The following is a 12,780-nucleotide window of genomic DNA, read 5'->3' as shown; positions in this document are numbered from 1 at the left end:
TTTGGCTCTTCAGGAATATTTACAATTTGAATATGTTGAAAATAGAGAATTTGGATGTTATAAAATGCAAACAAAGAGGGAAAGGGGAGGTATGAGATTTAGAAGAAATAGTATAGAGTAGTAGAAGATTTACATAGAAGAAAAACAGTTGGGGCAAAAAAAAAAACTGTTGAGAGACAAGACTATATGAAGGATTGAGGCAAGACCACAGAAGTTCCAAAGGAATCTGGATTTCTGTGATCTAATTCTACACAGTTACAGAAACTGTGTTACAGAAAAACTAGAAAATATAACGCTAGAGTTTGGTGTTAAAATGACTAAAGTATTCTTCAAGTACTGTAATAGATTCAACTCTAGTTTATGTATAGATTATTATAGCAGGCCATTTATGAACTTTTTTCCTTTTAGTTGAGGAAAAAGAGTAGTTGTAGGATAAAATGATTTTGCTCTGTAAATCTTCATGATGCTATTCTCTTTGGGATCAAAGGCATGATTTATGAATATTTTATTTAAGATAAAGCTTCTTGAAAGTAAGTTCTGGAAATATGTTTAATTTTTAAAATTTAGATATAGTCTGACATATATATTTTTACTAAGTTTATGTTACCTGTGGGCCTCCAGTATTTGCTTGAACATCCTTATATTAAGTCTGTTAGTGGTCGAGATCATTTTTCTATCTTTGTGTCAGATTTGCATTAAACCTTCTAGCATTATACTTAACTACTAACTATGGGCAATGTAATTAATAAATGCATAATGATTTATTAGGGAATATGTAGTATTTTTGAGGGTAGTTGATATACAATGTTACATTAATTTCAGATATAGAACATAATGACACCACATCTCTGTATATGCTCACAAGTGTAGTTACATCTGTCACCATACAACTCTGTTTACTATAGCATCGACTGTATTCCCAAAGCTGTAGTTTTTATTCCCATGACTTATTCATAGTTAGTATTTTTTACTTCCCCTAATTAAAATAGAGGATTTAAGATCATTTACCATGTTATATGTATACTATAATAGCAGTTCATTATAGCACCACTAAAGCAGTTGAAAGGAAAAACCTCCTGAAATGAGTAGGTTACTATATCTGAGCCTTGCATTTAACTCTAACTTCCTTAGAAGGTAATTAAAAATAAAACTGGTTGATTATACAGTGCCCATCTGTAAAAAGGATTTATTTAAGTTTATTTGTCTGGGTAGTTTTTATGTTTGTTTTTTGTTTTTTTCGGCACAAAGTATGAGGAGAAGTTGGTTGTGTGAATTTGTATTAATTATTTATTGCTGTGTAAAAAGCTACTCCCCCAAATTTAGTGGCTTAAAATAACATTTATTTGTAGTTAGGAATTGAACAGTTGCTTAACTGAATAGTTGTGGTTGAGGATTTCTCATCAGGTTATAGGCAAGATTTCACCTGGGGTTGCAACAGTCATCTGAAGATTTGACTGGGCATGGAAAATCTGCTTCTGCTTTTAGGATGGTTCAAAAGTGAGGTGGTGATGGGAAGAGGAGGCACACAGGAATCTCTGTCTATAGTAATTGTAAAATGCAGTAGAGCTGAGATGGGAAGTTCCTTGATGAGGACTCAAGACCTGGAAATAACTCTCCATGGGTCTCGGCTTCATCCTTTGGATGCTTGACCCTTTTTCATAACCTGTAGAGAATTTCCTCAGCCATTTCCATTTAGTAAAAATTGGGGATTTTTATTTTATGGGGATTTTTAAAGGCCTCTTTTCATTTTATATTGTCTTTGCCCCTTTCTGTTGTTGTAGCTGGCTATGTTTCTTCCCATATAATTCTCGTATATCTTTGTGGATCTCTTGTGAATCTTATTGGGGTTCATTGCATTAGATACTAGTAATGCTCACAAATCCTTTGGAGGCAACTCCTTCTCTACTTTTTTGCTTCTGCTAAAATGTCTGCAGATAGTTCCTTAATCTTGGAAGTCCTGTTTAAAAGGATCTGTGGGGCACCTGGCTGGCCCAGTCGTTGGGCGTCTGCCTTTGGTTCAGGTCATGATCCTGGCATCCTGGGATCAAACCCCACATTGGGCTCCCTCTCTCACTCCCCCTGCTTGTGTTCCTTCCCTCACTGTCACTCTCTCTGTCAAATAAATAAATAAAATCTTAAAAAAAAAAAAAAAGAGCATCTGTGAAAGACATCCTTAGACTATTCAGAGGGCCTTTTATCTGACTGCATAGTACTTTGAGGCACCATCTTTGATCTTTGGTCTTAAAGCAGTTACAGTTTCACGTTTAGCTTCACCTGGACAGTAGTTTCCTGGCAGTCCTCGATTAGATCTTTGGTTGGAAGATTTCTTAATTTAGTGTTGTTTGCCAACTAGAGAAGCTGGGAATTTCCAAAACTAATAAGTCTCAACTGTTCATGTTTAATAGTCCTTTCTTTAGGACTCACTATAGGATTGCTTCTTAAATCTTTACAATACAACATTTGGCTTCCCCCAAAGTGAGTGATGCAAGGCAGAGAACAAGGATGAGACCTCATGAACTTTAATGACCTAGACTCTGAAGTAACTCCCCCTTCATTTCCATTATATTCTTTTGTTAGAAGCAAGTGACTAAGTCTGGCCCTTACTTAATAGGAGAGGGATTACGATCCAGCCTCTGAAGGCAGGCGTATAAAAGAATTAATTAACATATCTTGAAATAACCACAGGGTTCTTACAGAAGGTTTCCTAGAAACATGGAATGGTGTCTGAATCTGAATTTCATGAAAGTGCAGAAATCAAGCTTTAAGTACCTGAAAATTTGAAATATTTGATTTTACACATCAGATGTTTGTTTTTAGCATTCTTTCCACCCTCCTGAATGTGATCTAGTCACAACATTTTGGTGAATATCTTACCAACTTTTATTTCATGCTTGTGTACAAACACATGTATGTTGACATATGTACATAAATATATAAATAAGAATCTCTTCAAATATTGTTTTGTAGCCTACGTTTTTATGCTTTAACTCCTTTAAAATGAAAATAAGACACAAAGAGCAGAGAGCGAGAGATGAATTCTGGGCCCTTTGACTAATAAAATCAGACTGCACTCGCAGCCTCATTTCGGTTATTAATTTGTCATATTGAATCTGAGTCAAAAATGTGGTTATTAGCAAAATTCCCTCACTCCTTAATTTCCTCACTGGCACTGTTTTATTTTTCTCTCTCATGCTGATTTTTTGGCCAAGCTTCTGAAAAACTCTTTTTAAATAATATACCCATTGATAAAATAGTAGTGAGTAGGGGGCGCCTGGGTGGCTCAGTGGGTTAAGCCGCTGCCTTTGGCTCAGGTCATGATCACAGGGTCCTCGGATCGAGCCCCGCATCGGGCTCTCTGCTCAGCAGGGAGCCTGCTTCTCTCTCTCTCTCTGCCTGCCTCTCCACCTACTTGTGATTTCTTTCTGTCAAATAAATAAATAAAATCTTTAAAAAAAAAAAAAAAAGTAGTGAGTAGATAAATCTATTGACCAGATTCATTTTTTTAATAAATTATAGGTGAACAATTAACAAGCAGTGAAAGTGAAGATGATGAAATTTTCCAAAGAAAAAGTAAAAGAACAAAAGGAAATGTTTTAGAATCCCCTGAGGTGAGTCATTTAGAATCTCCTGAGGTGAGTGATGTAATAATCACAATAATGTAATCGTGTAAAGGCTTTTTTCTCCCTTACCTTAAGTCTTTCTTTTTTAACCTTTTATCTAATTATCTACTTTATCTAGGATCAGAAAAACAATGAAGTTGATTCCCCACTACATGCTGTAAAAAAGCGCAGGTTTCCTCCAAACAGAGTAAGTAGGTAATAGATAATGTAGAGTGATTAAAGTTCCTTTGGAGTAATTATTACAAGAAAAATACATGTATAGGTGAATGTAGATAAGGTTGATCTAATAGGTATATAGTTAACACAAAAATATATAGTAAATCTTATGTGATTGGAATTTCTTTTTCAAATTTATACTTCTTTAAAAGCAATTTTATTCAGTACGCTTCAGCAGTTCCCTAAATATCTATCTACTCTATGTCTACTGTGTAAGATGCTGGGGGACACTACTATAAATGTTATATCCTGGTACTGTCTTAAGTCACCTAAAATCTAATAGGAAAGAGATAAGTAAACAGATAATTTCAATATAAATTTTCATAAGTTAAGTGATAAAAAATGATCAGTCCTTATCCTAGTCCTTGGGGGTTCTGGAGAGTTTCTTGAAGATAATAAATACCTTAGCTAATTCTTAAAGCATATTTGGCGGTGAGGCAAGGAAAAGCATTGCCAACAGAGCAAGCAGCTTAAAGAATGACACAAAATGGGGATACAGCATCTTTATTATTAGATGGTAAATACAAAGAGTGCCAGGAAGTAAAGTTGGGAAAAAATGAGGGTGTTTCTGAAGACCTTATTCTTTCATTTGCTTCCTGAAAAAGGAAAGGAAGGAGTTCAAGATGAGTCTGTTTCTTGGATAGGGCTGTTTGGACATGTGTCACAAATTCGGAGACAATAAAAAGGGGATAAATTCAGTGTTGAATATGTTTGAGTTTGAGGATTTTGTAGAATAGTGAATGAAATGACAATATCTGGCATGCAATTGGTGACTATTTGAATCTGAAGTTTGAGTAGGCTAATGATGTTCATTTGTTATCAGTTGTAAGCTGAGAAGTGTAGAAAACGTTGAGATTAGGAAATCCTGTGTTTTTCTTTTTTTTAATTCTCTACTGTGCTCTAGGATAAAGTGCAAAATTAATAAAACATGTAATCAACTCATATTCCCTTTGTATACTCCTATAGTACTTCACTAGAAAAATTGCTTTAACTTGCTACCTTAACTAGAATGTCTGATTGACTCATGGTAAATGAATTAGAATACTGATAGTGCTGATGATCAGTCTGTTTTAAAGTGAAATTATTCCTGGTACTTGAAATTATTTTGGTGAACTTCTTTTATTCTTTTGTTTGATTTTCTATTATTTGTAAGAGATAAAGTGATAGGCTTCATTGTTAAAATTTATTATGATTTTATTGGTTTCTTGGTTTGAAAGGACTCCTATATGTTTTGACTGATTTGATGTTATATTTATAGGCTTAAATAATTTTTGTAAAGACCTTTAGGATCTTCTGGAGGCGATAGTTAAACTGAATAATAAATTTGATGTAATACTAAATTGGATGAATATTGTACTAGTATTACTATATTACCTAATTTAGTGTTTTAGTACTTAGTATCACCTAACTTTTAAATTTTAAGATTTTATTTATTAATTTGAGAGAGTGAGAGGGCAAGAGAGAGTGCGCACATGAGCGGGGGTGGGGGATTGGGCAGAGGGAGAGGAAGAAGCAAGCCTGACCTGGGCTTGATCCCAGGATCCTGAAATCATGACCTGAGCTGAAGGCAGATGCTTAACTGACTGAGCCACCCAGGCACCAGTGTCTTTTACATTCCTAAGGATTATGTATTTTTAACATGGCTCTGAGTTGTGGGAATATTTTATTTTTCTAACAAAAAAAGGTCAAATGTTAGGTCAACTATTTAAAAAGAAAAAATTGGAGCACCTGGGTGGCTCAGTGGGTTAAAGCCAATGCCTTCTGCTCAGGTCATGATTCCAGGGTCTTGGGATTGAGCCCTGCATCAGGCTCTCTGCTCAGTGCGGAGCCTGTTTCCCTTCCTCTCTCTCTGCTTGCCTCTCTGCCTACTTGTGATCTCTGTCTGTCAAACAAAATCTTAAAAAAAAAAATTTTTTTTTAAATTGAAAATAAAACTAATAACCCATGAGAACTACATAAAATGAAATTTGATTATATTTTCTTATGCAAGAATTTTATTGAATTATTATAGTTAGAATTATCATCTAGTGATGAAAGTGAGAATTTTCACAAACAACATCCACAATTAGAAGACTTCAGGGGTCATAACAGGACTGCAAAAAGGGGCATCAAAGTCCAAAAGAAACAGAGTTACCTTAAGGTAAACTTTTTTCACTTTCGTATATATATATATATATATATATATATTTATTTGTTTGTTTCTTTATATATTTATACTTACTATTATGTTATATATTTATATATATAATTTATGGATAGAAGATTTTATGTAGGAATAGATTTCTCACTATAATTTCTTCATAGGAAAATAGAAAATTAAAACTATTTTGACCCTGTTTTACTGGAATTAAAATCTCAAGCTGTGACAGTTTTGTTCCTTTCTTGTTTTGAAACTATCTTTTAGTATTCTGTTATATTAAATGACTAAATGAAGAAACTTCAGTGTATTGAAAATTTAAGACTCAAATTAAAAAAATACAGAGACAGAAATCTTGAGTTTTAGAATATTTGCTTTCACAGTCATTGCTTCATTTTTTTTAATCTCTATGCAATACTCAAATCCTTAGAAATAATTCTTTACCACCTTTTTTTTCTGAATATCTTTTTTTGTGGTGCAGTAGTTTTCCTGGCAAAATTAATTAACCAGAAGACCTGGAAGACTTTATGCTTATTAAGAAACATTCAGCAAACTGACGTGCTGACTTGTGCTATATTTTGCTTATAATAGAATTATCAGGAATTTTAAATAGATGTGCTACTTTGTCATTTCTTCTTGCAGTTTTCTTTTTCTTTTTTGTCTTAAAAGCATTGCCAAAAAATCCATTTTATAGAACTGTTTTTCCAGTTATTTAAGAAAATAAATGATTTCCTTGAGGGTATCTCCATGTTTTCTAATTTGTCACAGCTTGCAGCTAAGAAGTTTTTAGATTACGAAGCAGAGCTCTCCGAACAAGAGGCAGAGTATGTTTCATCAGATGAAAATGATGAGTCAGAAAATGAACAAGACTCCTCATTACATGACTTCTTAAATGATGAAACTCAACTTTCACAGGCTATAAATGGTAAATGATATAATGATACTTTTTCTATTAATTTTCAGTGATTTTACTGTGGTTATATTTAAATATTTTAGTCCGTTTTTAAAGAACTTAAAAGGAAGTAAATTTAGTATGTGTGAAATATTTGGTCACTTTCATTCAAATTCTATACTATTTTCTATTTTTTTAGACTTGGTTATTTATAGTCTGCTAATTTGATCATTTCTCACCAGAATGATCTGGCTGGTGCAGTGTCAGATGTTCGTTTAACAAGTATTTAGTGACTCCTGTGTGCTGGTAAGGTTTTGAGAAAGCTGTATCAGTAAACAAAGGGGACAAAAACCTCTGCCCTTATGAAGCTAACATGTGAATGGAAAGAGACAAAGAATACACATAATAACTAAATTATTTAGTATGTTATAAGATGAGCAGTTTACAGAAAAATAAAAGAATGAGATGAGAATTTGGAGTGACAGGAGTTGGGAGTATTATTAATAGACAAGCAGTAATTTTAAATAAGGTAATTAGGGGCAGGTCTTATTGAGAAGGTGACATTTGATCAAAGACTAGAAGGAGATGAGGACTTGAACAACGCTGATTGTTAACAGCAGGTGGTACAAGTAAGAGAGATCTACTTTTGGAAAATGATGTCTCCAAACAATGCCTGAGCAGATCTTATATATAATACATTAATTGCAGATGATTCATATTGGCTATAATAGAAATAGGAAAGATTCTGGTGGGGTTCTAAGGGTTCTAATCTTTCACAGATCTTGCCATTTATTCTGCTCTTGTACTCTCTGTCATGATTTAAGACAATGAATTTTCCCAAGGAGTACTTTAAAGAAAAAGGGTCTTAGAGACTAAGTTCTCAGTACTATGTCCTTGATACTGATGTGACTTCAGAATAAGGGTTCCTAGTGTTATGCTCTTAATGTTCATTAACAGAGTGGCTTTTTTTTTTTTTAAGACTTTATTTATTTGACAGAGAGAGAGAGATCACAAGTCGGTAGAGAGGCAGGCAGAGAGAGGGGGAAGCAGGCTCCCTGCTGAGCAGAGAGCCCGATGCGGGGCTTGATCCCAGGACCCTGGGATCATGATGTGAGCCAAAGACAGAGGCTTAACTCACTGAACCACCCAGGCACCCCCAGAGTGGCTTTTAGAGGTTTACAGTATAATCTGGTGGGGAATGTTGATGCAAAGACAACAAGTAGACAGGTACTGCGGCAGGAGTGTGCCCAGCATATTCCAGGAACAGCACTGTGACTGGAATTGAACGATGGAGAAGCAGAGTGTAGGAAGTAATATCAGAGAATTAATGAGTAGGCATCTCCTGGTCTGACTTGCTGCAGTAGTATCGCTCTAGCTTTGGTGAGAATGGCTTATAGGGGAGCAAAGGTGGGAGAAGAGACCATTTAGAAGGTTATTGCAGTAATCTAAGGAATGCTAGTAGTGTTAACCAAAGTGGTAGCAGGGAGGGTGTGAAAGATTGGATTTGGGATATGTGCAGCTGACAGGATTTTCTGATGGATTTGAGAAAAAAAAGAATTGTCAGTGGGTTTGAGCAACAGGAAGGACATAGTCGTCGTTGTCTGATATTGGGCAGGCTGCATGTAGAGCCCTTAGGAAGGAGGGTACGGAGATCAGCAACTCCATTTTATTTTTACAATTTTAAAAAAGTTTTTATTTTTATTTTTTTACTAATCTTTACACCCAGTGTAGGGCTCAAATTCATGACCCTAAGATCAAGAGTTGTGTGCTCTTCTGACAGAGCCAGCCAGGCACCCCTGAAACTCCATTTCAGACATAGTGCATTTGAAATAATGTAGGGTTTTAGAGTTTTTTTGTTTTTTCATTTATATGACATTTGGGAAAAGGTAAAACTATAGGGACAGCAAATAGTTTATTGTTTCTTATAACAATACATTTGTCAAGACAGAACTGTACCATAAAGGAAGATAAATTTTACTGTATGTACATTAGACAAAAAAAAAAAAAAACAAAACTATGAAGCAAACAAACAGAATTCTCTGAAAGCTCCTGATTCTGGGTTCTTCTAAGAAACTAGAAGTAAGAGTCTCACTAAGTTTATAGGAATTAAGCATGAGTAAGAAGTGAATAGGTAATTAGGAGGGTACCTAGTAGTTGATAGCTATGGTATGGAATGGAGACAAAGGAAATGTAATTCAAAGAAAAAATTATACATCTGGTTCTGAGCCCTATTAAATTAGCAATTTTATCTCTGAAAAGAACCTGTTAATTAATCACTTCAAAAAATGTAAGGGAAAATGGGAGACAAAAGTAAAATTGCTTTCTGAGTATAACCTTAAAAAGAAGGCAGACATCAATAAAAAATGTGTTTCCCAGTTTATGCTTGACTGAAAATTATGAAACATACTTACTATTAGCTATGCCTTTTGATGTTTTTAAGCATATGCTTTCTTTCTTGCCTGAATTTCTTGTGTTTCATTCAGTATTTTCTATATATCAAATATGGTCCTAAAGTTCTTCATATACATTTATTTTTTCATGAAAAGGCATCTTAAAAATTCATTTTCAGAGGAGAAAGATAGCTAAGGCAGAGAGCTTAAATAAATTGTCACAATCATCCAACCACATAGCCTCATTTCAAAGGCAAAACTAACTTTTTTAATAATTGTTTTTAGACTTGTTTCAGTACATATTAAATATTTTTTGTGTAAAATAATTCCACAGGGCTTGAATTATTAAATTTAGAATAGGTCAAAACTAAATACTTCACTAGTTTTCATTTAATTAATTTTGCTACTTGAGGGACATCTGGGTGGCTCTGCTGGTTAAACGTCTGCCTTCAGCTCAAGTCATGATCCAAGGGTCTTGGGATTGAGTCCCACATTGGGCTCCCTGCTCACTGGGGAGCCTGCTTCTCCTCTGTCGATTGTTCCCCATGCTTGTGCGCTTTCTCTCTCTCTGACAAATAAATAAATAAAATCTTTGAAAAATAAATAAACAATGTTGCTGCTTGAAATTCTTTTCTTTACACAGATTCTGAAATGAGAGCTATTTACTTGAAATCTTTGCGCAGTCCATTGATGAGCAATCAGTATAAAATGGTCCATAAGAAACATAACAACATAAATATTTTCTCACAGGTATGAACTATAGAAATATAGCGGAGAGTTTCCTGATGAAATGTTGAAATATATTCCTGTTAATTAAGCCTCCATTGTTTCTAAAACTGGACTGTTAGAGCTATTTGAGATAATTTCTGCCCTGATTCAGGAAGGAAGGTGGAAGAAATGTATTCTCAGAATGCCTTTTTTTGCCTAATTTGGTCAAATTACTCTATCTTCAATTTGAGCCGATTAGAATTCACTGTTGTTTTCCAATTAGAAGAATGTTTAAAAGAAGTGACTAGAAGTTCATCATAACTGTTAACAATTTTTAAGTACTCTTATTTCTCTTGAAAATTATTTTTTTATAAAGGGGTTATATTCTAAAAATTATAGATTATTTTTCATTTATGGACAAATTTTCACACTAGTCTTCTTTGTTTACAAATTGCCAATATTCAGCCTGGTAATAGGGTCATTCATATCTCTATACTTCCATTGTGTTTGTTATGTAGCACTTATCCACATTGTTTATAAATTACTGTTTATTTTTCTGGCTATCTACCTAGTATAAATTTTTAGAGGGTAAATTATTCTTTTTTTTAATCTCAGTCTTCCCATTTTCTTCCATAAAGAATATAGTCAGGATATATTTGTTGAGTGCAAGTGACTGAATTGATAAAGTGAAATAGTCATAAAGATTTCATGTACTTAAAAGAATATGTTAAATACATACTGATTTTATGAAAGAAATTTATAATGTGCTAATTGGTATATTTACTATAGATTCCTGAGCAAGATGAAACCTACTTAGAAGATAGTTTTTGTGTTGATGAAGATGAGTCTTACAAAAGCCAATCAAGTGAAGAAGAAGTGTGTGTTGATTTCAACATAATAACTGAAGATTGCTTTGCAAGTGGGAGTAAAAAATATAAAACCCGACGTGCAGTAAAGCTAAAACAAATGGAGATGAGACAGAATTGTGCACGTTCAAAAAAGAAATTATCCAGAATTATTTTACCAGATGATTCAAGTGAGGAGGAAAACACTGTAAATGATAACAGAGAATCCAATATTGTGGTTAACCCAAGCACTGTTAATAAGAGCAAACAGCAGGACCATTGTTCGAATATAGTGTGTTTTGGGTCTTCATTGCCGTCCAAGGACCGTTGTGCCCCAGTTGTTAATCAGTCACCACAGCAGAGACAACAGACACCACTTCATTTAAAGGATGCAGTTTCTGACTTCAAACCTCAGAGCTGTAATAAAATTGAACCTACCTCACCATCATTCTCTTCTGTTGATTCACAGAAAGACTGTAGAAAATTTCCAATTCATTTAAAGGTATGGATCAAATTAGAGAAAAAACCTTCATATGTTTACCAAAAGAGATTTTTTGCTGTTTTCCTTTTTTTTTCTAAGTCTATTCTTTTTTTTTTTTTTTTTGAAGTAATCTTTATACCCCAACGTGGGGCTTGAATTCACAAACCCAACATCTAGAGTCCCATGCTCTTCCAACTGTGCTAGCCAGGTTCCCCTGTTATTTTGTTTTTTTGTGTGTTTTGTGTTAAGTAAGTCAAAATTGGCAAGTGGTGAATTCTTTTTTTTTTTTTTTAAGATTTTATTTATTTTTGAGAGAGAGAGAGAGAGAGAGCATATGTAGGCAGAGCGGCAGGCAGAGGGAGAGGGAGAGGGAGAAGCAGACTCCCTGCTAAGTAGGGAGCCTGATGAGGAACTCGATCCCAGGACCCTGGGATCATGACCTGAGCCAAAGGCAGATGCCTAATCCACTGAGCCACCCAGGTGCCTCAGTGGTGAAATTCTTCAAACAAGAAAATAGTACACTAAATTTATTGATAATTCATATAGGGATGTTTATGTTTTAATTTTTTTAAGTATGATAATAGTTTTCTTAATAAAACTCTATAAAGAAGCTTGCTAGTTTTACAGAAAGGATGTAGGAAATGGACTGCTTGCAAAATAAAATTAGCAGGAGTTACATGCTCAGAACTAGTTCCCCACAGATTAACTTTCTTTTCCCTGTTTCAGATATGTAACTTTACTGGGGAGAGAAGTTTAGGAACCACTACCTGATTTCCTTCCTTTAAAATTTTCTCTTTTTAGAATGGCCAGATAGTCCAGTTTCCAACTTCTCCCTGTCTTTTATTATTGCTGAAATAATCCCTAAAGCCACTTATAGTTTTTAAGTTTATAGTATTTTTGTTAAAATAGGGGTTAAAGGTTTTGGTAATAGGAATCCCTTAACTGTACATAACTGAGTTCTTTCCTTGATTGTTATCTTGGAGAGAGACCTAGACCTAAACTTCTGTTTCTCTAAATACCTTATTCCGAGTGTTTTAGGCCATTCGGCCTTAGCAACATGCTCTAGTATCAACACTGTAGCTCTTAATTTGAGGTTTCCAACTTTTTGTTTTTAGAGGTTTATTTATTTATTTTAGAGAGAGAGAAGAGGCGGAGAGGAAGAGGGAAAGGGGCAATCTTGGGCTCCATGCCCAGTGGAATCCAACACAGTGCTCAATCCTACAACCCCAAGATCATGACCTGACCTGAAGAGTAAGAGGCTTAACCAACGGAGCCACCCAGGCATCTGGATGTTTCCAATTTTAAACTTTCCCCAGGCTTTTTTGGACAAAGTTATTTCTTCAAGGCATAATTAGAATAAAGGTGATTAGATTAAGTCTTGTAATAGAACTCGAGGCTAATTAATTTCTCTGAGCCTCAGTATCTTTAGCTATAGTATAAAGATAATAATCCCAAGGGTCAAAGTACATAGTAAGGCCCTGGGTTTAAGAT

General features: G+C 34.5%; 1 protein-coding gene across 1 annotated transcript in view; it reads left to right on the top strand.

Moving 5' to 3' along the window:
* FANCM (FA complementation group M) overlaps positions 1-12,780 on the top strand; it is a 64,539-nt gene that overhangs the window by 44,445 nt on the left and 7,314 nt on the right. The window contains exons 15-20 of the mRNA XM_044230210.1: positions 3,517-3,608; positions 3,739-3,807; positions 5,848-5,976; positions 6,742-6,898; positions 9,899-10,005; positions 10,753-11,310. Of these exons, the coding sequence (XP_044086145.1) occupies positions 3,517-3,608; positions 3,739-3,807; positions 5,848-5,976; positions 6,742-6,898; positions 9,899-10,005; positions 10,753-11,310 (1,112 nt within the window). The remainder of the gene's footprint in view (positions 1-3,516; positions 3,609-3,738; positions 3,808-5,847; positions 5,977-6,741; positions 6,899-9,898; positions 10,006-10,752; positions 11,311-12,780) is intronic.

Source organism: Neovison vison, chromosome 13 (assembly GCF_020171115.1).
Source record: "Neovison vison isolate M4711 chromosome 13, ASM_NN_V1, whole genome shotgun sequence".
Taxonomy (NCBI): domain Eukaryota; kingdom Metazoa; phylum Chordata; class Mammalia; order Carnivora; family Mustelidae; genus Neogale; species Neogale vison.
The sequence above is the reverse complement of the archived record's forward strand: the minus strand, read 5'-3'. Positions and strand labels throughout refer to the sequence as shown.